The 24,853-nt window shown below is 44.7% G+C and overlaps 1 protein-coding gene across 8 annotated transcripts; it reads right to left on the bottom strand.

Annotated features, from left to right (window-relative positions):
- Positions 1 to 823: 823 nt before the first annotated feature.
- Positions 824 to 24,177, bottom strand: pfkpa (phosphofructokinase, platelet a; the record flags this gene model as incomplete). 8 transcript variants are annotated; one of them, XM_036125696.1, is given in 22 exon segments in its annotated part: positions 824 to 1,661; positions 1,743 to 1,848; positions 2,285 to 2,290; positions 2,565 to 2,664; positions 4,273 to 4,384; positions 4,591 to 4,652; positions 4,810 to 4,974; positions 8,524 to 8,676; positions 9,461 to 9,548; positions 11,156 to 11,226; positions 12,166 to 12,312; positions 13,613 to 13,682; positions 13,845 to 13,909; positions 15,556 to 15,681; positions 17,160 to 17,252; positions 19,062 to 19,157; positions 19,303 to 19,411; positions 19,491 to 19,535; positions 19,613 to 19,778; positions 21,721 to 21,910; positions 22,179 to 22,256; positions 24,104 to 24,177. In XM_036125696.1, coding segments are annotated over 22 exon segments (2,279 nt in total), but the record flags the coding sequence as incomplete, so codon positions are not given.
- Between the last annotated feature and the right edge of the window lie 676 nt (positions 24,178 to 24,853).

Genomic DNA, 24,853 nt, shown 5'->3' with positions numbered 1-24,853 from the left:
TCCACAGGGCCACACGGGGACGTCTGAGGGTCCCCCTGAGATGGCTCAGCTACTGTGGAGGGTGGGATGGAGGTAGAGCCAGTCTGAGCACTAATGGGTTGTGAGTCAGCAGATATGTGGGCAGCGGCAGGGACCCCCCACCTCTCCTCAGTGGGGGGGCAGCTAAAAGGCTCCCAGAACAGTGACTACACACGGCGCGGCGCTGTGCTTTCTCTCCGTTAACGCTGTACACAGAGCTGCTTCCTCTCTAATTTGTCTTAACCCTCAATTTGAGTTTTTGTCACTGTTAATTACAAAACGCCGTTTTAGCATCTTTTTCCTCATTCTTTTATGTCTCTTTGTTTTTTTTTTAATAGTTATTTTAGTCTTTTTTGTCGTTTAGCCTCTTTCCGATATGTTTTCTATTTGTTTTTTTTTTATTTAACCCTGTAGTTGGTTGAAATTCTCTCGGTAATCATTGTGCATTTCCTCGCCTCCTTTTGATGTTGTTTTCTGCCTCCGTTTATTTTTAATTTAAACTCCTCCTGGTTTTTTTTTGCTCCCCTTGGTTGGTTCTTTATTTTGTGCTTCACGGGCCTCTGTCTGAAGCCGTTTAATTTGGTTTTACTTTGAAGACTTTGTAGCTTATTTGTGACAAATTTGTTCACAGTTTTGGGTTGCTTTGCCTGAATTCACAGTAATCTTTTTCTTCCCCCTCTGCATCTCTCTGGCATAAATCTGAAACTTTTGTCTTTTTTTCCCATGCGTTTAGAGTAAAAATGGACTGACTTCTCAACAGAAAAAAAGGAGTAAATACGCTAAATAATAAAGTGACGATATTCAATAGGTTACACTTGTCAAGTCGGATTTTATTCGGTGGTAAACTTTGCTCCCGTACACATGAAACTCGTTGGATCAATGACAGACAACTACTCATTACGGCATTGCCTACAGTACAATTATTAATAGAACTGTGTTTACAAGCAAAATAAACAATGTTAAGAATATAAATATTAGTTCTCTGTGTAAAGCACAGCACACAGTTGACTCGCAGCAGTAGAACGGCGTTGCGTCAGTCTCATAAATATGCTGAAGCCCATGCTTGTGCTAGGCAGACACACGCTCTGGTTCGTACTGCAGATAAAGTGTCTATTCTGTCCTTGTGCAGCTCTGCAATCAGAGCCTGTCTACGCAACTTGAGACAGAGAAAGTGCAATTTAAAAACAACAACAACACTAAACAACCAGGGCGACGGGAAACACGCATATGCATGGCGAGGCTGCTGTATCTGTGTAACATCTGGAGTACTGCGGGGGCCGGGTTAAGATTCACCGGCCGGGATCCGACGGTAGAATGGGAATGAGTGAAGCTGGGTGGGGGGGCGGGGGGACAGACACAGGAAATGAACACAACATGTGGCCAAAACAAGGTCAGCGTTTCACTGGGCTTCCATCACAACATCTGGACTAACAGCTCAAACGGGCAGGTCTCGCACACGGGGGGGACGCGCGCGGGGCGAGGGCCTTTACATGGCCACGGAGGCGTCCGAGTCTTTGGGTCGGCTGTGTATGACGTGCTCCACCTGCCCCGAGTCGGAGACGTCGTAGCTCGTCTTGTACTTGGCCAGGATCTTCATCAGAGGACGCAGCTTCAGCCACCACTGCTCCTTGGGGATCCGGTGCCTGAACAAAAAGCACAGAGGGGCGTGTTCGCCAACGGGGGGGCTCCGTCATTTTTTTACATTTACTCGCTGAAACACTCACACGAAGTCAGTGTGGTCCTTGAGCTGCACGACCGGCTGGAAGACCAGAGCCCTGGCGTGCATCCCCAGCAGGCAGCAGGAGTCCTCGGCGTTGGCGAACACCCGGCCTGCGGGGGAAACATGGCAGCCGTCACGGGTGGAAATGCGGCAAGTGTGAGGCGTGTTAATGAGACGATGGTCGTTACTCTACTAGCAACTAAAACAAAAACTGGGGGCGACGCAGCAATCATGATTAACTAAAGCAACCTAAATGCTACAGACAGACAAGGAGATGTGTGTGGTGGGGGGGAGCAGTAATGAGACAAGCTCTATCCCTCCAGCCCATGGTTACACATTTCCAGATTACTTTCTGACGTATGTGGTAAAGTGGAAATGGAACGGCACGGCGGCTGCTGATCAACACGGACACAGCTGTGCCCCGGTGCGTGGGGACAGGAAGTGGGAATCTCTGCTAAACATGGCACTAAAGGGCACAGAGGGACAAGGGGCTAAACGGGGGAACACGGAGATGGTCATGGAGCCGGCAGAAAAAGCAGCATTTACCTTCGTCTTAGGTCAGCCATGTGTGAGGGAAACAAGACATAAAGACAAACAGCAGATTTAAACGTTTCATCTCTCACAGAAATAATCACACAGACACACGTTTTCCTCAATAAGGCCTGACATTTCTGGCGACAACCGACCAATTAACATCCGGCGGGTACAAGTGTATGAGGCCCGGTGACTCCATGACGCTGAGGTCTGGTCTCTGCGGGGAGGGATTATGGTCTACGGTTCCACATTGGTTCTGCTACCACCACACACAGCCAACAGAGGACCTTACCTTTTCTGTACGTCTCCACCAGCTTTTGGGAGAGCCACTGCATGGCCTTGGCGGAGATCTTGGTGCCGAAGTTCCGGTCGAACGGGGACGGCGCTCCTCCCTTTCAAAAGGAAGGACATTTAGATTTTTTCTCATCGTTCAGATGATCTGTTGACGCAGCTGTAGAGCGCGTTCTACGCAAACGCATTGGTTGTACCTTACTGGGTTTTTATGGGATAGACCGACACAAAGTGGTTATTGATTCTGAAAGGGAAGGAACGCACTTCATGGTTTTCCGTCATTTTTCATCATTTTGGGGTGTATTTCTACCATCTTCAAACACTTTTCTGAATATAGTTGGAATCATTTTATCTTCATACTGAGCCATCTTTTCATTGCAGTTTGATTTGAACTGACAGTCAAATGCATGGAGGACTCTGATCAATACAATTTGGACAGACCTTTTGCACCAAGAAAAAAATTAATGAAAAAGAAACCTAAAACCTCACCAGTCAATCACTTCATGAGAAGACTACTCCATTAGCATATGTGTCCATAAAGACGCCGACATTTCTGGCCGTTCTTCTCGGCAAAATAGCTCCAGCCGGATCAGGCATCTATGAACTTCGCTTTTCAATCTTGCATTATTTAATTTGCCTTTGAGATTAATAAAGTTATTTAGAATTTGAATTGTAGCAGATTCTCCGTTAGATTTAGGCCTGGACTTGGACTGGGCCATTCTAACACATAAATAAGCTTTAAACTAAACCTTCCTGCAGGTGAATTTTTTAGTTTTGCTTTATTTATTCAGGATTATCTACCGTCGCTGGTAGAGAGAACCCCCCTACAGAATGATGCTGCCACCACCCGTAGCATTTTGGATGACCGGCGGGGAAGAAAGTTAGATTTTGCTCTCATCTGATATCGGACTTGGTTTTCTGCTGCACAGAACCTTTTGGGCCAAAAGCTTCTGCTTTTGTCTCACCTGACCAAGTCAGCTTCTTCCACCTGTTTGTGTCGTGCGACTTCCTGTTGACAGCGGCCATGTTGTAGTAGGTGTGCAGCAGTGCCATGCTGTGGTCATTTTCAGATGAGGGATTGAACAGAGCTATGTGAGACGTTCAAAGCCTTGTTTATTTTTTTAAAAGCTATCCCTGGTTTAATCTTCTCCACAGCTTTGTATCGGCTGTGTTCCTCGGCCTTAGTGATCACGTTTGTTCACCAATGTCTCTCTAACGAACCTCTGGGTCCTCCACAGAGCAGCCGGGTTGTTTACTGTGACTTAATTACACAACGATGTAAAGAAATTTATTTTTATTTAGGAATATCCGACTTAAGGAGTCTGAATAAAAATGCATTTCAAACCATTAATCACTTTCCTTCCACTTTACAATTACAAGCTTTTCTTGTGTTGGTCTGTCACGTAAATTCCCAGTAAAATACATGAAAGTTTGTCTTTGTAACCTAACAAAGTGTGGAAAAGTTTGAAGTTTGAAGAGAAGCGCATTTAAAACTCATCTCTAATCAAACCCGTTTTTCTGTTGTTTGCTTGTTTCTGCGCCACAGCTTCATAAAGTCCGGTTTGATCCGGCCTTTATCCGTGCTTACCGCCAAACACGCAAACAGGGGACATGCGTGCTTCCAACACAAAAACCTTATCACATCCTCCGGCGTCTGTTGCCGCTCAGGGCTAATCCGCGGCGGAACGTCTGGAGTGAGCCGACAGTACCTGCTGCATGTGTCCCAGCACATTCTTCCTGCAGTCGAACACTCCCCTGCCTTCCTCCGTATACAGCTGGTAGATAAAGTCCGTTGTGTAGTTCACGTTGGAGTTCTCGTTCCTGCACAAACCAGACGAGGCGTTATTAGAGGACCGTTAGCGCCGTGCTTCACATTACGGCACCGGCATTACATAATTGGAGCTTATAGGCTGTTGACATCGACGCCTGATCTGTTTAGTATATAAGCAGCTTAGAGCAAAAAAAAAAAAGAGAGAAATTCAAAATCACCAAATAACCAGTTTGGGCTTGTGGTAAAATGTTCTCACCTGAGCACCAGTCCTCTTTGAATGCTGGTCTTCATTTTCTCTGTCAGATGTTCAACATTAGCCTGGGGGAAGAAACATTTACAGACGTTAACCAACAGGTGGCGCACTAACAGGTCCATTCATAATCAAGCCAAAAAAAAAAAAAAAGAAGCTTTTTTCAGGGAATGAAAACACTAAGTTCCCCGTCAGGAGAGCCAGCCTGTTATTTGTGCGTCTTACCTGCAGATCTCTGATGTCGAACGGCTCCTCGTAGATGTACGCCGCGTCGGCCCCCGCGGCCAGCCCTCCCACCGTAGCCAGGTAGCCGCAGTAGCCCCCCATGGTCTCGATGATGAACACGCGCCTCTTGGTCCCGCTGGCCGACTGCTTGATGCGGTCGCATGTCTGACACACACACGCACACCCAGCTCACAAAGTCAGTACGTTAAAGACTGCAGGCCAAAACTAGCGCATTAGTGCGCGCATCTGAGCTTCAGGCTTATGCATAAATGCGTTAAGGTTGCTCTTAAAAACTCTAACCAGCAAGTATTCAAAGACAGTAATTAGCCATCCAGCTGTTGGCGCACTGTGAGACATTCCACATGAGAAACACAACAGAGCCACAACTGCATGCTGGTCATTTAAATGTTTCACAATGTCAGGCTAGATGCTGTTTTTGGGTTTTTTACCAGAGAGACTGGAGTCCTGCAAAGGATGAGAGAGCACATTACATGTAAAAACATCAGTTTAACCTTAGCTGGGGTGAACTGCTCCTTTAATGGTCCAGCACTGATAATTAAGCACCAGGTCAGTCTGCAGCCAGCTAACAGGGGCTGAGGCTCTGTCCGCGCTAACACACGCTAACACGGATATTTGGGAAAACTCAGACTGTGGGGACATAAATAAAAACAAGAGGCACTCGCTAGCTATTTTAGATCTGTTATTTGCATCCCCGTTGTAATCACATACTCTAAACAGGTACCAAAAAGCAGTTATAAATGTTAGGGGAGAGTCTTTAGCCTAGCATTGCTTTAGTCTTCTTCTTCATCTTCTTCTTAATTCTGCCATTAATGCCTACCTCTTCCACGCCACCTACTGGCATGGAAGTGTTACGCCCGAAGTCCTATCCCCTAGAACGGTGGTTCTAAAATAATTTCTGTTGCGCCTCCCTTTGAAAAAGGAAAACTTTTCAGCCCCACCACCAGCCATTTATAACATATATGGGTTCATTTATAATATAACAATGGCTTCTAACAACTATAATGTTTCAACATCGCCACACATATCAGCAACGATATAAATGCCTTTTAGCCCAACTTGTACCTGCAGTCAACCTTTAGCTAACCATGAACCAAAAATAATATTAAGCCATTAATATTAAATATAAACTGAATTTTGTATTTTTTTAGGAGTGTATTAATAGTATTCATCATACTACTGACAGCAGGTACAAACCTAACAGCAGGGGGTGCTGTTGTCACATTTAGAAGAAAGGCATGTATTTTCTGGACAAAAAAAAAGCACCACCCAGCAGTACCTACACACCATCCCACTATTTGGGAAGCACAGCCCTAGACCAAGGGTTTACAACTGTTGCAATCTAGATTTGGCATCCCTTGTGGCTCTGGAGCAGCAGTTTGCAGACCCCTAAACTGTTTAGATGACTTTTCTTTTTACAAAATAATATGTGTTTGAGGAATTATCTAGTGTGGCGCAAATGGTGGCAAATCTTACAATATTAACGTCAGAATTTCAGGTACGGTTCACTGTACCTGAAAAATGAAGAGTAGATAAAGAGTATTTATGCACTTTACTTTCTCTGGTCTTATAACCTGATGCTTTGTTCATTATCAGCACCGGACCGTTATTTTTACTGATGCCTTATGTCTCGGGCCATGTTTTTTGACAATCAATCTAAACAACGTAATCAATAGCTTGATTGGCGGCGCTGGCGGCTCCGGTTGTCTTACCTCAACGATAGCATTCAGGGCCGTGTCTGCCCCGATAGTTAGATCTGTGCCCGGTACATTGTTACTTATGGTGGCAGGCAGCATACACATCGGGATGCAAAACTCCTCAAAGGTACCACGGGCCTCATACAGCTGCAGCAGACACTCAAGCGCCTGAAGCGGCAGCATACAGAGAACGGGTTAGAGCCGCTAAAGAGGGCCGGCCGCAGAGAGGGAGATAAAACCCTCTCAGCCAGTGAGAGCGTATCCTGCCATTCCGGCTTTTCCCGTGTGATAGCTGCTGCGGCTCCCCTTTGGCAAACAGAAGCGGGAGTGTACACAAAGAAGTGAGAAAGGATAGCAAAGAAGTTGAAATGAAGCGGTCTGGAAGGAAGGAAAGAAGGGGGTGGGGGGGCTGGGGAGAATAAGGGGAGGGTAAAGGGTGAGAGGACAGCAAGAAGAGAAAGAATGACAGACTGGGAGTGTGTGTGTGTTTTGCGCGCCTCAGCGATGATACGTCATATAGCAACCATAAAACTGCCATATCAGCTATGGAGGTTTTATTCACTGCAAGCCAGACAAGCAGCACTGATAAAAATCCACAAGCAAAGGTCCGGGGTGGGGGGGGGGGGGAAGATGACGACCAGCATCATTCTTTTTCATATTCACGTCGTTTCTTTCACATCTGACTCATTAGTTTGTACATTTTGAAACTAAAATAACACTTTGGGACTATCTGAAAAATGCTCCTTAATAAAATGGTTTTCCCATTACTTTGGCTTCTTTACAGACAGTATGAAGACAATTACAACATGTAAAATCCAGTCAAATTCATCGTATGTGTACACATACCCGACAAATGAGGCTGATCCTGAATCATCGTCTACTATAGGAGACCAATTCTGCCACTCATAGGCACGTTACAATCAGTTAAAGGTTAAAAATGTGTGATTCGACTAAAAATATTGTTGAAAATGATTCATTGATTCATGGTAAACGCCTAAATTATAACTTTAAAAAACAAAACGTTGAGTTTATGTTGATTTGACAACATAAAGAATATTTAGATTTAGATTCATGAGTTAAAGTCTCCTGATAAGAAGAAGAAGTCAAATCTTAGCTTTCTTTCTCACAAAAATCAAGGTTTTACCTTTATGGATTGCACGGCATGCAGAATCTTAGCTATTAGTTTGTCTTTTTCTTAAGGCAAACACACTACATGGTGAATAAAAGTATCACCCGTGACATTTTTCCTGGTCCGTTTAGAACAAGCGCAGACTGCAGTCAGAAAAAGCCTGATGATCTACGCACTTCCTCTGCATGAAGAAAACTACAACTAAAAACAGGAAGTGTTAAGTTTTCATATTGTCTGTCAGAAAAGGAGTCACCAAAGTCAGTAACGGACAAGAATTTTGCTTTCTATGCATTTTTCAAACAGTCTGTATGTTCCCGCTAACTTAGCGAACTAACAAGACGTCAGCGTAAACACTCCGCTCGCCTTTCCTCTTCATGCTCAAGAGAAGGGACACACACACACACACACACACACACACACACACAGAGGAACCAGCAGAGCAAACATGGCGGTCACGACGCTTGTGCAACTCACAGCATGCCTCCAGGCTCTCACTCGCTTACTTACCTGCTTGGGAAGGGAGGGATGCTACTGCACAGTGTCACTTTCACGGCTCTGGCCTCTCAGAGCTAACACGCTTTGTGGCTGAGTTTCTAAAGCTCTGAGTGGCGCCACTGCATGCCAGACGTGGCTTACAGATGCCCACCAGCGCAACAATTTCTGCCAAATAATTCTCTGACAGGGCGTCAGGCATAGAGTCACTGGTGAAAAGACTGAGTGAGCGATCTCTCCCTTCTTCTCGCAACAACCGGGTTTGCTGTGTCAGCGTGTTTTCTGGATTTCAGACTTGAATGCGTGCGTGTGTGTGTGTGTGTGTTTGTGTGTTGCTGAGGTCATCTAATCTTGTCGCCAGGCCCCCCCATCACTTACAGTAGTGATGGCGTTCAGAGCCGTGTCAGCGCCAATGCTGAGGTCTGAGCCAGGCACATTGTTGGAGACCGTGGCCGGGACCATGACCATGGGCACACAGAACTCGTCATATTTCCCACGAGCCGCTGACAATTCCAGCAGTGACAGGAAGGCCTGCAGGGCAGAGCCAAGGGCTTTAGTAGCGCAGGGGGTGGAAGCGGGGCAGGTGGGTTTGGTTTGAGAAGGTGCTACTTGCCACACAAAAAAAGGATGCAAAAGACATAAGTGGAGAGTGCCAAGGGGAGGAGCCAGGTCTATCACAACGGACAGCAGCGAAACAGACAGGTACCACTCTACATTCAGCCCCACAGACACTCATATAAAACACAGGAAAACTCTTTTACGTCCATACATCACAGGAAGATTGAAGCTGGTGGAAGTCTAAAGAGGATTGCGTGAAATGACTGGAGAGAAGCAGATGTTCGCTTGTTTCCAAATCAAACTACTTTGCTCGGGTAGAAGCTCTACTCATTGAAAACATCCAAATGCTTCAAGTTATTCTCTCAGAACATCTGCGCTCACAACGCAAGCTGAGAAGTGTAGCGAATCGGCGCTGCTGCTAAAACTGGTGAGCTCTGTTCTGGCAGCTTTGGGCAGAGGAATGACTTTGAAGCATTGATATGAACACATGGACCATATGGTGATGTGCTGGCATGAAGGGGATAGGACTAATGGAAATACATCAACGCTAAACAATATTCAGCACATAAGCACGTCTGATATTAGGAGTAAAGTATAACGGCTGTCTACTTTAATAAGAGGAGGAATAACGCTGTTGCTGAAGTCATAAATATACATCGCTAAAGAGATAACAAGCTTGTAACCAAAATGGAAGATAGCTCTCATAAGCAAAATGTAGCCAAATAAACAAGCAGAGACAGAAAAGATTCAAACGTACCTCAAATCCGCCAATTACCAGCAGAGCGTTTATGTTGTGCTTTCGCATCTGCTCAGCAATTTTGTCAACATGCTTTGCAGGAAGCGTTCTGAGGAGGAACACAATTAACAGCAGTTTAGCATTCAGAGTCGCCGGATGAGATTTCCAGGAATAAGGCTAAAATCTAAAACCGCTGGCAAAAATGATTAAGTCATTAGTATTCTAGTAAGATATTCAGTTTCTTGTTTTACTTTGGAGCAAAGAGAATAATAAATCTGAGTCATGATGACCCCAAACCACTTCATTGCGCAGATGAACATTCTTGCTTTGGAAAACACCGCTCCGAACTCTTAATTATGTCATTAATGAAAAACGCAGACTAATTATTTGACTAAAAACACCAGTGCATACATAACTAACCAATCAATTAGAAACTAATGTCAAAGTCTCGAATTAAAAACAAAGAAAGAAAACAAACTAAACCATAGACAGATAAAGTAACAGAAAAGACAATACCAAATAATAAAAAAATAAAAGAAAAACAAAATTAACTAACAAAATATTTCAATAAAAAGCACAGGAAATAAAAAAAAATGTCTCAAATTAAAAACAAAGAAAGAAAACAAACTAAACCATAGACAGATAAAGTAACAGAAAAGACAATACCAAATAATAAAAAAATAAAAGAAAAACAAAATTAACTAACAAAATATTTCAATAAAAAGCACAGGAAATAAAAAAAAATGTCTCAAATTAAAAACAAAGAAAGAAAACAAACTAAACCATAGACAGATAAAGTAACAGAAAAGAAAATACCAAATAATAAAAAAATAAAGAAAAACAAAATTAACTAACAAAATATTTCAATAAAAAGCCCAGGGAATAAAAAAAAAAACAGCTAATAAAAGATAACCAGATAAACTAAACAATTGTCAAATCAAAAAACTAGACAACAAATAAACTCCATAACCATGAAATGAAAAACAACAACTAAAGGAAACAAAATAAGTCAAACAGGATAAGCAGCTAAGTAATAAAACAATAACCAGCAAGCAGGCAAGATCAATTTACTAACCAACTTCAACTATAAAAAGTGACCGATGAAAAAAAAGCAAACAACCTGAGTGACGTATAAACTAAAACATTTTTCTCTCTAGTCCGTGACCCTTCAGCTCTACAACAGGAACCCTGTTTTCCTCTCATCAGGCTTTTTTCTACATAATAACATCCGCGTCTTTAACCTCGCCTCCCATTCCTTCTCATCTCTTATCCGTCTATTCTTTGACCAGCAGCCCTCCTGTGTTGTCTGAGACGCAGCTGCCTGGCAACAACAAACATCTTTCACCTCGCTCCGTGCAGATTCTCCAACTTGGAGCTGATTAATAACCCTTAGCGTCGTTTCGACAGACACGTCTCTCTCACTCTCTCGTGTCGGAGCCGCTTCCTGTCCTTGAAGCCGATGCAGCAGCTCCTTAAGCTGCAGAGCCATTTACATAATTAAACCTGTGCAGGTATTTGTTATAGAAATGCTAATTGCTCCGGGATTCCGTATTTTCCACTTGTTCTGGAAAACGAACGACCCATTCATTGCATGTGACGTCATTTTTTTTCCACAGGTGGGTTTTACAAAGCTAGAATATTCAGCGTTTGTTTCACATCTATGTTTGATACGGCCTCCAGACAACGTTAACTTGAGCTTTTTTCTGAGGTTTTCACCTTTTAGTTCCCAACAGGGAGCCACCCTGTCCGGTCCAGCCTCCGACATCGCCCCACTTGATCTCCTTAATCTGGAAAAAGGGACAACAGATACACACGTCTCGTCAAACACCGACAAGGTTTACCATCTAAAGTGATTTCAAAATAAAAAACTAAAGAGCAGTCAAGTGTTTTTCATTTTATTTCCATTACTACCCACGTCTGGCGAACGTCAAAGCAAATCAAGACGTTTTAAATTAACAATTTATTGTCCCGTCGTTAATGCAGGTTCTCATGTTTCTCTAGTTCTATTGAGATGCGTTTACTATTTAAATATTTATGGCTCGGTACAGAGATGGTGTCAAACGGCGTTACAACAATTTACTGGCAACCATGCAACACCGAGGTTGAGTAAGAACTTGCTTAGAAGCCAGGAAGACGCTCAGCAGGGAGACTCTGAACTTTCTCCTTCTCATGACCTGAAGCCCAACAGATTTTCTCAGGCAAAAAGGACAAAATGGGATGAGTGGGAGGAGTGAAACCTGTTCTATCAGTAAGAAGAACAAAGCGAGGCTAGTCTCGGATCAGATTCCCCCTGCAGGTTTCACACCCATCTGCCTTCGTTCAAAACCCTAATCCCTGTTTGTTTTACTACAACAGAGTTCTCCAAAAAAAAAAAAATCTCTCCCAATATCTCCTTTTGAGTCTGAGCATCACAACGGTTCTGTTGCCATCTGTTGGTCTCCCGGGGTACTGCAGCGGCTCAGTGAAAAGACCGTGCTGGAAATTGATTTACATTAATCTGAGCAGATTATCCCCCGGGTCTCCCTGATTATTCTTCAGCGAGCGAGCAGAGCGAGTGCAGTATCTGACTCATCAAACCAAACCAACACGCTGAATTAATAAGGAGCAAAATCCAAGACTGCATTCCTGGGTCCGTTAGGAGCAGATGTTTAATTCCAATCTAAAATCTCTTTCATGCGATGATTCTGCTGACAGCTCCTGGAGACGAGTCCGACGGGGGAGCTCACCTGCCCTTTGTAAAATCCTTCAAATCCGTCGCTGACGGCAAACATCTTGTGGCCCTCGGAAATCCCCACCCTGACGGCTGAGCGCACGGCGGCGTTCATGCCTGCTGCCGGGGCTCCCACGTTCAGCACCGCCACGTTGAAGTTGCTCTGCGGAAGGATCACACAAAGCAACAGGTTATTTCTGCACTGCAAAAGCAAAGCAGACGTCAAGACTCCTGCGCGGACATTTGATCGTTCACGCCGCGGCTTGACGCGTCTCCCTTTAATTGACAGGCGGCGGCGGTGGAGGAGAGCTGTTGATGTTCTAAAGAGGAAATCGATAAATAGCTTGTGGGGTGCTCTCGGTAACGCGCGGCGCCGTCATTCCAGATGCAGACCGAGTCCAGCCCCGAGGCGAGCTGCTGCCTCAACAATCCTCGGTGTGAGCCGTCTCCTCTGGCTGGGTCGAACGGGTCGCCTCTCGGAGGGAGACCGAGGTGTCACCTGATGTCGCATCGAGCTAGCGCCGGGCGCTCTCGCTGTGATTTAAGAGATGGCTGCAGAAACCGTCACGAGTCACGAATGCCAACTCACATACGCTGCTTTAAAAACGCCATTCTTTTCATTTCCCCTTTGTCTTTATACGTTTTCTCATGTTACAAACACAGACATCTAGATCTAGTTGCTTCCTGTGGTAGGCCAACGCAAGGAAATGCATGCTTGTGAGGAGGAACACTGAGGAAGCAAGGATTCCTATGTTGTTTTTTGCAAATAAACATCAGCAGAGTGTGACGTGCATTGGTAATCCTCCCTGCTGAGCCAATGCCGTGTAGAAGCACCTCCTGCTGCTAGTCCTTTGGGCTGCATCTCTGCCCACGTCTCCAGACTGACGGTTTTCATCCGTCCTTCTCTGCAAGGTGGCTCGGGCTCGTTGCGATCCGACGGAGCGCTTCGGTGAACGTCTATTTCAAAGCCTTGCAAAAAGGCGCGTCTGAATCTAAAAGTCAACTTCCATTTTTAGATCATTGCTTGAAAGGATGCTCAAAGCTTGGCATCAGGTTTTATATCCCAACCCGGCTTTAAACTTTAACTCTTGTCTCCGACTAGTCTGCTGTGTTTGTGCGGCGACAAAGTTGAGGGGGGGGGGGGAAAACCTCAATGGGGTGTGAATACTTTTGCGCTGTAAAAGAAAGCCTCTGTGTACACTGGACTATTCATGCCCGGTTGAAACCACATATTTACAGGAAGGCTTCACTCATTGACTGCATCTTGTTTGCCAGGAATCCGGCGGCGGCCGCTCGGTGCATCAGGCCCCGCAGTATCTGAGTCATTATTGGGAGGTAGAACCTCAGGACGGGCATAAATAATTCAACGTATCAGAGGCTTGGCGAGGTTGTTTTGGCCCTCGGGAAGCAGGCTGCTGCCGTGTAAGCGTGAGAAACGGGTGTGCTCTGCGGTTTGTACTCACGACTGGCAGCTCCGATTCGGGTTTGCGGTGAGCCAGCAGTTTGTACGTCCTCAGGTTGTTTTCAAAGCTCCTGTAAAACACAACCAAAAACACTCAGGCTGAGGAACCCCGCTCTTTTTAAACTTCACAACACGCTGAAAACAGCTGCAGACTGATATGAATCCCATCACTTTTTGGACCTTCCCACTGGGGGGGTGAGGCTTCAGAGCTGAGATTCCTCTGCCAGTCATACCTGCCCCGAAGCTTAACGGCCTCCTCGAACCGTTTCTGGTCCATGGCCTTCTGGACCTCTTGAGTCTGCAGAAAAGAGACGGATTTAAAGGCTTTGAATCAGACAGTTTTCAACATATGGAACGTAAATTAACTCCAACCCATATCTCTATTGTGTTTAAACACAGATAAGTCACCTTAAAATGTGCTTTACTGACATGAAAACAGCCTTTAGAGCCACACATTCCAACCTGAGACACTATTAGCATGATGATAATGTAGGATTTATAAACTTGTATCATCTTGTATCAAAGGTGTACAAGATGGTGGTGAGAGCAGTGACGTCTGGGCTAGAGACCGTGGCACCGAGGAAGAAGAGGCAGAGCTGGAGGTAGCAGAGAGGAAGATGTTGAGCTTTTCTGGGAAAGTGACGAGGATGGATGGGATCAGGAATGATCAGAGGGACAGCTCATGGTAAATGTTTTGGAGATAAAGCCAGAGAGGCCAAACTGAGATGGCTTGGCCACGCACAGAGAAAGAATGAGGAGATCAGTAGAAGGATGCTTGGTCTGGAACTGCCAGGCGGGAGGCCAGGAGGGAGACCAGAGAGGAGATTTATGGATGGAGTCAAAGAGGACATGAAGGTGGTTGGTGTGAGAGAAGATGCAGAAGAAAGGGTTAGATGGAGACAGACGACTCGCTGTGGCGACGCCTGAAAGGGAAAAGCTGAAAGAAGATAAAACCTCAACTTGAAGGCCTGCTGTTTTGAAAAGAAAACTGATTTTTTTTTAATTCATTTTTATATGTCTTTCTAATGGAAAAAAGTCAAATGGATACCTGGACGTTTACTGGCAACACAAAAATATGATAGAGTAAATCCTAACTTTCTGAGAGGAAATGGATCAAGAAGGGAGACTTCTCCTCAGCCGTTCTAAAGGCTTTCTTGTTACAGGACAACCAAATAAGGGAAAGGATAAAGACAAGCACACGCCAGTTTATATCACGGCAACGACAGAGAGCTCCATCAGTCAGCTGCCAGACCATCAAGGTGATTACAGGTGTTGGTTGTGAGCGTTTTCCTGTTGAACTCGTCCTGCAGGTTTACCAATGTAATCAGCTGCACAACCGCTTAGTTTCTTCTAAATGTAGGATCCAAAAAAACCTACAACAGATCGTACATTCGTTTAAGTCTTGTAGATGGACTACAGTCTGAATAGCACCACAGAGGGGGTTTTCTGTAAAACCTCATGAATATAACACAGACTGAATATCTGCGAAAGATGGGACTTCCAGCTGCTTCCGTTCACCGCTGATATGTTTTACAACTACGCAGCTCGCCGACATCCAGGACCCTGGTGACAAGGGTGTTCAGAGAAATGGAACGGCTCTGCTGTCTGGGTGCATCAGAGCGACCGTGGTGATCAGCAACAGAGCAGCAATCTACCTGAATGCTGCAAAAATAAAAGCTTTTGAAATAAATGTGGTGAATTCCAAGCCGACTGGTCTTTCCTTTTAAATCCCTGGGAAAGGTACCAGTCCATTAGATCTCCAAGCTACTGCCCCACCTCAGTGTCTACATGCACTTTAACATCTGGAGGCAGGGCCGGGTACCAGAGGTGAGGCTGACTCCCTGACGGGCGGTGCGTTCTGCCTCTGTACCCTCATCGACAGTAAGCATGTGTACTTAAAAGTGTCTCTGTTGAACGTCTGCCCGCACGTCGCTATACACTTACCGTCTGCACACACTCCATGAGAGGGACGCGCACCGACTGGTTCCCGCACAGGGAGACCACGCAGGCCGGCGTGTTGGCGGTGGTCTCCAGAAGGGCGAGGACGGCCTCCACCCCCATACGACTGGCCTGCAGCAGACGGCACACAGGGAAGGACGACAGTGCAGCGTTAGTGCCTTAGTTTGCAAGCTCAGATTTACCAAAACATTTAAAAAAAAAATTCCTTAATTAATTTCCTCTTCTTATTTTTAGGAGCTGCTTGTGGTGAGGACGTAGAGACGTGTCAGCGCGAGTCATGTGCTCGGCCTTAAATCTCATAATGTGCTTAGCTTAAACCCCGACAGCATCAGAAAAACACACCGAGGCTTTATCAGGAAATACTCCAGCCCTACTCATACATCCCCAATGTTGACACATTTCCGCCTGTAACCGTCAGTCCGTTTTAACGACAGTACAACTGGTCAATATTTAGTCAACTTGCCAACAAAATGAATGAAGGGAAATGTTAGAGATCCATTAAAAATCCTAAAGTGAGCATCCTGTTACTGGGATGCTCCAAACGAGAAGTCCAACCCTGAATGGGTGAGAAATCAGTTGCCATTTTTTTAAACACAGCAGCCCCTGGTAAAGATGTGTAAAACTCTTTTATATGAATCATGTATTGCAGTAGCATGAGTTTACACTGAAGGTGTTACACAAGTCTAGCCTTGAGGATTCATTCAGTGTGGGGTGAAAAAAATCCTTTCTCCTTTCTGAGGCTACAATTTTTGTCACCTTCTACATTTCCTGGAAAACATTTAAGGATTTCAGAATTAGGAATAATTTATCCATTTAACCTTCATTCAGAGCCAGCTTTCAGAAACTTGGCATAAATAGGAATGTGTAGCGATCTGCTCTGGACTCTCAGACTAAATTCACGGCTAAGATGGTTTATGCTGTTTTTAAATAAATCGGTTATTTGTGGAACTATGATGTGCTTATATAGCCCACAAAAACAACAACATGAGTTGTATTAATGAGCCCAACTGCAAAAACTGAATTAAAAATAAGTAATATTTTCTTGAAATGAGTGTATTTGTCCTTAATTTGAACAGGTAAATAAGATGATATGCCAATGGAATGAGTATTTTTACACCTAAAATAAGATTATTAGATAAAATACACTTGAAATAAGATGATGGAGATGAGTTGCTCCTATTTTAAGCGCAAAAATCTTATTCCACTGGCAGATCATTTAAACTTGCTGCTCAACTCAAGGACAAATACACTCATTTCAAGAAAACTTTACGTATTTGTAGTCATGTTTTTGCAGTGCATCGGGTAAAGTACCGACAATTTCAAGACCCCAATAAGTCAGCCTCTACTTCAAAAACACGTTCTCCTAGTCAGGGACTCAGAAACCGCGATCCTGATCGTAAAACGTTCAGTCTGGTGTGGAAGAACCAAAATGTGAGTAACCATGGTTACAACAGACCTGTTTCGCATTATATTCAGAACATTTTATTTGATCAACAATTACAAATGAAAGCAGCTCGCCACGCGTTTCCTCATTCCTCCTCACAGCCGACAACGTTTAGGCAGAGGATGGCTTGAACTGGCGGACCTACCAAGATGCGGTCGAAAGCGGACGGCGTCCCTCCTCGCTGCACGTGCCCCAAGATGGTGACTCGTGTGTCGAAACCCAAGTTTTTGACAACAAGCTTCAACGATAAAACACAAAGGATTTAGCAGCACGTACCGTCTCGTGTTGTTGCAGGAAATGTGTATGTAGATGGACTTCGTATCTACAAAAACACATTCAAAAAGAACTGGGCGCACGTCACACACTAAAACACAAACACGATATAAAAGCTGAAGAGAAGGGGAAACTGCAAAGCACAAGCAAGCCATTCTAATTTTTCAGTCATGTTAGCAAATAGCTTGTAGCCCATAGAGGAACCCAGGCAGGATAAGCACCATAAAAAAAAAAAAAATACCCAGGTACCAATAATAAAAAATAAAAAAAAACTTGAGACCTCAGCACCAGTTAGTTGAAGGGATGTGGTAAACTGGTGAGCTTGTGGCACAAACGAATGCGTGAGAGTGCAATGAAAAAACTAAATGTGAAAGTAGGTAGAAATCATAGAGATGCACCGAGAAAAAGCGCTGGATGGAGCTTTTTCAGATCAGCGAAGACGACATAGTGAGTGCTACCAGGTTGTGCTAACAGCGACACTCCATGGTATGGAAACTATTACGCCGTCAGCTATGTTGAGTACCAGTGGGATGTTTAATATGAAGGTGGGGGGGGGGGGGGGGGACGCACAAGATGTGCAGGAAGCCATTTAAAAAGAGGTTCGATGTGGCTGCGAGAGAGAGCAAGACTTTCAGCAGATAACAGGAAGGCTGGGCAGAATTCAGCAAAGTTGCTCTGTTTTATTAGTTTAAATCTTTCCTTCTCTGCTTTTGGAAATGTCAGGGTGACGAGGAGGAGCTATATTCTCCAGAAAACACTCATGGTATCTGCTGTTTTTGTAATGCCAGTCTTGCTAAGCCCGCTAAAGCCAGTTGAAAATGTCCCCACAGTGACAAATCGGTTTCAAAAATAATAGTGAAGCCCTCTTTTAGAGAGACCTCCGTGTCACACACAAAGCAAAGTTGATTTGACACCAGCAACAGATAATGATCGCTGCCAACAGGAAGTGTAAAACAAGTTGAAGAAACACTGTTCTTCAACTTGACACAGATCTCTTAGTGAGAAGCCAGAATGAACTGAAAATGGTAGAGGCCAGCTACAAAAAAACGCAAGATTTTGAATTGATTGTGACATTTAGATCGGTGCATCTCTAATAAACAAGGGGCAGTTGGTTTGGAGAACGTGCGTCTGGCTTAATGAGTGCCCTACTGCCTCAAGAGTACCGTGAAAAGCTTTCTTACCAAACTAGCAAGTGTGCCTGATAGAGCATTCCAGAAACACAGCAACAGAGTCAGAAGCCACATCGGGGCAGGGTCAGAGTCATACAGGAGGCTGGAGGCTCGCTGCACACAGCTCTGTACTTACATTCTTAATATAGTCAGTTGTAATGGGCTTGTTGTTACGATCAATCGCCCCTTCGGCGACAATTATGATATTCAGCCTTTTCATCCCTGCGCGGTTCTATAAAGGGAGGGCGTGGTGGAGAAACAACATGACAGAAAAACTGAGAGTGGGGCTGTGATGTGGGCTTTCAGAAGCACGGGAGCCAAAAGAGGAGAGAGACACAGACAGAGAGAGAGAAAACAGCTTCCTTCGTGATCAAAGCCGAGCTGTCGACGCAGCTTGGGCTCATATAATCAGCTGTATCCTGCTTCTATTGTCGCATGTCAACACTTCATCGCTGCCGTGAGATTAACACGCTGTTAGGAAACAGCAGCAGACGGCCTTCAGCTCATTTTTATTTGAGGCTGGCGACGCTGCATCGGGCGGGTCTCCGTGCTTCTGGCTTCCCCTTCTTCTTCTTCTTCTTCTTCCTCCACACTCATGTACTCACATCCTTGACAATACCGGAAGTTATAGGTTTCCCATGCCTGTCAATGGCTCCCTCTGCAACTATGATTATGTTCAACCGTGTTCCCCTGGACCGGGTCTGAATCATAGAACATTGGAACGTTTTCAGAGCGAGAAAAAAAAACACTCCTACTGTCTGTTTGTGCAGAAAAACAAACACGGTTATCAAGAAGACTGCTATCGTGTGCTTCGACGGGCTGTTGGGGGAAATCTGACTGAGTTACCGCAGATAGTTTCTCGCACATCTTCTCCTCCCAGCCGTCCTCCGGAGGCATCTCGGGGATCAGCACCCAGTCTGCGCCACAGGCCAGCGCGCTCACCAGGGCCAGGTAGCTGCGGCGTCACACACAGACATGTCAGCGTGACCAGAGCGGACCGCGGCCTGCGGCGCTGCAGAGCGTCGCTTTCTTACCCGCAGTGTCTGCCCATGACCTCCAGCACGAACGTCCTCTGGTGGCTGAAAGGCAGGGACGTCAGAGTCACAAGAAGCTGACGAGACTGAGGCGCGGCTAAGCTCCTCTCTCGCTCTCTCACCTCTGTGCAGTCGTCATGATGGCATCCACCACCTCGATGATTCTGTGCAGCGCCGAGTCGGTGCCGATCGTCATGTCCGTCCCGCAGAAGTCGTTGTCGATGGAGCCCACCATCCCCACGATGTGCAGCGCCGTGTACTTCTGCACGGCGTCGGCTTCGATCAGACCTGAGAGGAGCAGGACATTCTCATAGACTAACGGTGCTCTTTCGCTTTTTTTCTCATCTCTTTCAGCATTTCTTAAATTAGCCCCGATGTCAGAAGGTTAAGGAAAATTAAAGGAAATTTTTTTAACAAATAAAAGCATCTGAAAACTCGAAAGTGCATTAGGATTCAGCCCCCTTTAGTCAACACTTTGTAGAACTGCTTTTTCCTATAATTACCGCTGCAAACCTTGGGGTTTTACCCTGGCAGTTCCGCACATCTAGACACTGAAACTTTGGCCCTCCTGGATGGAGATCATCTGTGAACATCAGTGTTCGTGTTTTACAGTAGGGCTGAACAATTAATCGCATTTTCAATATAATCGCGATTTGAAAAAACGCAATTTCCAAATCGCAGAGTCTGCAATTTTTGGCAATTTTTGTAACAATTAGGGAATTAGACACGTCCATTAGGTGTTGGTAAAATGTTGAAAGTGGGTGTGCTGCACATGGAAGGGAAGACAGTTGCAGCAGTGAGATAATCTAATTGTATTACTTGTTTTAGAGTTTATATAATCATACATAGCATTAAGTACAGGTCAATCAGTTTAATACATAGACTTGCTTGTTGGTTGCACTTTATGTTCAACAAGGATTGATGTCCAAAACAACTAAAAGCTGTTCTCTTGAATAATATTCTGATTAATAGAAACATTAAAAGTTCTTGTTTTAAATAGTCCTTGTTTACAAACGTCTTTATTTAGAGGTCATTTTTGTTGCTTGTGGTTAACGCAGAGAAAAGTCAAAATTGCAATTTTGGTTGAAATATATCGTAGGCAGAATGCAATCATTTCTGCTCTGAGTTTAGATGCTGTGGGTCTAACTAATCTGCACAGCGAGGAAACAAACTGATTTGTTGTTTGTATTTATTTAAAAAGACATGATAAATTAAACTGGAAAAAAATAAAATAAAATAAAAAAAAAAAATCGCATTAAATCACAATATTAAGAAAAAAAAAAATCGCAATTAGATTATTTTCCAAAATCGTTCAGCCCTATTTTACAGCAGATCCGTCCTAACATGATGACCAGGCTTGGCCCTGAATCTTTCCAGTGTCGCTCCGGCTGCATCTTTCAGTGACGGTCCCGCTGGATTTACTTCTATCCATCTCTACACTGATCCAGCTGGGAGAGAAAGCATCCTAGCGCCATGATGCTGCCACCGTCGCGGTGAAACAACCAGGTGGGTGGTATGTTCAGGGAGATGGAAAGTGTTTTTTTTTTGACGCGCTTTGCATGTGGGCCAGAAAGCTGGATTTTGGTCCCACTAAACAAGGGCACCTTCTGCCACACGTTTTCTGGGGAAAATGGAGCTATTAGAACAAAGGCTTTTATGATTGATCTCTGCAGCTTCTCCAGAGATCCCATTGGCCTCATGCCTGCTTCTCTAAATAATGCCCACTTTTCCCACCCTGTGACGTGGCATTTATTGTTAGATTTGCGTTCGTCCTCGTACTCTGGACTATAAACAGTGCCCCGATAGATGCTCAAGGTTCGGGTTGTTTTAGAACCAAATCCTGCTCATTATTCTTCACGCGTGTATCCCTGCTCTGTTTCTGCGTTCCTTCGTCTACTTGATCCTCACCAATATTCTCTAATAAACACGAGGCCTTCACAGAACAGTGGCATTTATTACTGAGATTAATGTAAAAAAAAGATGGACTGTTTACCAGGTTGGTGGCTTCTAAAGGCAATTGGTTGAGCTGGATTATATTTAAATTGTATCAGAGCAAAGGGGGCTAAATTCTAATGCAGGCCGTGCGGTTTACATTTTTTCTTCCTAAAAATATAAAAACTACGCACTGCATTGTGCAGGCCTCTCCCCATAAAATGCTGATAAAACGAAGTTTGACGTTGAAATGTGAAAAGGTTTAAGCAGTGTGAATCCTCGTTTTGCTCTCCACTACCTTGCTCCACCAGCTCGGTGAGCAGGCCGCTCCATTCCTCCCTGAAGAGGTTGGCTCCCGTCAGACTGCCGTCGCCGCCGATCACGCACAGGTTGGTGATGCCGCGCTGCACCAGGTTGTGAGCTGCCTTCAGGCGGCCCTCGTGGCTGCGGAAGTCTTTGCAGCGGGCGCTGCCGATGACGGTCCCGCCCTGACGACAGCAGCAAAAGTCAGAGGAGAGGCTCTGAGGGCTGAATCAAGGTGTCGATAGAGAAGCCTGTGTTCTGTGGCTTATATGAGGGAAGACAGTGCTCTGATGAAGACTGCTGGAATAGTAATGAACCATAAATGACTGAAGGAACACAATGGCCTTCTAGTTTCCATGACTGGTGTTTTCCCTTTTAACACAGTTAACGCTAATCAGACGATGGGAGCGCCTGCTATGAATCCATGTGTAAGAGACTTCTGATGGTAATTACCACTTGCAGCATGCTGGAGACACTTTCCCATGTGGCTTCTCTTATGTTGTCCCCTCCATCCACCATTCCCTGATACCCCTGAGGGAAGAAGAAAAAGAATAATATGCGATAAGGTCAGCTCAGATGCCATAATGTCCTGCATTACAGTAAAAACAGAAATGAATCCCAAACGTAAAATGACCTACAGTTAGGGACGCACCGATATGAAAATCTGGGCCGATATCGACGTTAATAATGCTGTTGTGTCCGATAACCGATATTTACCAACGTCCTACCAAAACCCCACAATCCTGGCAGCAATATAGTACTGTCACATGACTGAAAGAAAAACACAGGCACAAAGGGCAGCTAGATGGAGAAAAACATCGGCTGTTCATGTCAGCCCAGTTATACTTATCTGATACTGATGTGTTAAAAAAGGATTAACACTGGCCGATGCCGATGTTAATGCCGATATATCGAGCATCCCCACCTACAGTGGGTCTGAAAAGCCTCCACAGCGGCTCTTTATAACTTTGGCAAAAAAATATTAAAGAACCACCTAATGTTTTTAAATATAGATGTAATAGAAAAAGCCGGTTCTAGCAGGATTTCTGTATTTTTTTTTCACTGAATACTTGCATTGAACTTCATCATCAGAATAACACCATAAGTACCAATATAAACGTGTTTAAAACTAGAGTTGCACCGATCCGATACCAGTATCGGACGGGCCCCGATCCAGCACTAAATGGTGGTATCGGTATCGGCGAGTACTAACAAATAGGGCACCGATAACCATTTTTATGTTTGTATGTCAACTTGAATGCAGCCTTCTCTCTCCCGACCACTCACTAGTTCTACTGGATTCATTTTGTATTGGTCTTTTTCCTGCTTTACAAAGCCATGATAGCAATTATTTTACATCCAAGTAGTATGCAGTTCTTCATATATACACACATACAGATGGTATCGGTATGGAATCGGTATCGGCCAATACTGCACAGTCAGGTATCGGGTATCGGTATCGGGGCCAAAAAATGGCATCGGCGCAACACTATTTAAAACCTGTTTACTTGTCATCAGGTTGGAAACTTTGTGCGCTGTTGTTGTTTTTTTTAAAACATCATTTTCCATTTGTTTGGCGAAGAGATGAATATTAAAAGGAATTAAATTCCAAGCATATATGATCAATCAGCAAAATAATATAATTCCAGGGAAAGCAAATGGCAGTTATGCTTGGCTTAGTCGGCGTTTAGGACTAAAACGGAAAACATGGCTGTAGAGAAGAGACGTTCTCACATGTTGGGAAGAAAAAAAAAGCTGCTTCAACTAAGTATTCATTTTAGCCGTTGTTCTGACATTTTTCCTCACAGATGTGCTGGTTTTCCAGGTAAAGATTAAACATCACATAAAAAAAAAAAATAAAAAAACAAAAAGCTCTATCATCAGTTTACCACGGTGCCATCTTTATAACCCAAAACCTGGAATTTTACCAGCGCGATAGTTTTATATTAAACATTTGTCCATCCTCATTTGGTGAGCTGGGGGGGACGTGCAGGAGCTCGTGTCGGGCACCGGCTAAAGCCGTAAGTCTCTTATGTAACGGCACGCAGGACACAGATGACCTGGGATCACAGCACCAGCAGCAGAGCACAGATCCTGCTCCCTAAAGCGCCGCTTAGATCTGCTGTGTGAAGAGAAACACATTTCTGCAAATGTTGATGACAATATCCGGATGTCATGTTACCGCCACACATAAAAACCCAAAATGAAGGTTCATAGCTGGCAACACAGAGACGAAAAGTGTAGTTTCCAGCTGGCAGAGCTTCCTCTGGCTGTCTGGACCCTTCTTGCCACACTGAAGCAAGCTCTCTTTGTTGTGTGTGTGTGTGTGTGTGTGTAGAGTCAGGATTTCTGTGTGGATCGTGAAACGTGTGGCTCACCTCGTGAATAAAATAAACTTTAGCGCCCACGTACAGCCCCATTCGGACCACGGCTCGCACAGCAGCGTTCATTCCTGCAGAGGAGAGACAATTTTCATGCAGTTATAGGGGGACGATGCACGCTTGAGTGATCACGGATAGATCTCCATGCTTTAAGCCGGTCTGTTCCTTATTGCAGAGCCAGAGCCTTTTATGGGCACAAGGTTTTTCCAGCTGCTCCTGCACCCTCCCTGCTACCCTCCAGTCTGAGCACTCATTAACTAAGAAGGTCTGCTGTGTGACTCCTGAGTCGGTTGTCCTGTACGCCGGCCGCGAGGAGAACAGACACTGCAGGGCAGACTGGGACGCCATTAAACCAACAGATTCTGTCAGGAACCAGGGTAGCGGACAGTAGGGGAGAAGACTTGGAGAAACAATCTGAGCATCTGCGCATGGGGGGGGGTTATGCAATACTGTGCAAAAGGTCATTCAGAAGTATTTGTTTGAGAAATACTGGTTTAACTTCAAAGGAGGTCAACTTTCCTCTAATCTTTCAGAGCGACCCCTGGGAAGAAAAAAAAATTGCTCTAAGGTTTTTGAAATACTCATTTACAGTCAAGTCGAGCGACCGACTATTGGCAACAAGTAGTGGAACGGAGCAGCAACCAGCGACCTGTTAACGGGTTACATAACCGCGGCGCACAAAACGCCTATTGAGAATCTCTCCCACTCTTCTGCTCGCAGGTTTTTTGTTCCAAGTCCTATCAAAGC

The sequence above is a fragment of the Fundulus heteroclitus genome, chromosome 21, assembly GCF_011125445.2.
Source record: "Fundulus heteroclitus isolate FHET01 chromosome 21, MU-UCD_Fhet_4.1, whole genome shotgun sequence".
In the NCBI taxonomy this organism is placed as follows: domain Eukaryota; kingdom Metazoa; phylum Chordata; class Actinopteri; order Cyprinodontiformes; family Fundulidae; genus Fundulus; species Fundulus heteroclitus.
The sequence above is the reverse complement of the archived record's forward strand: the minus strand, read 5'-3'. Positions and strand labels throughout refer to the sequence as shown.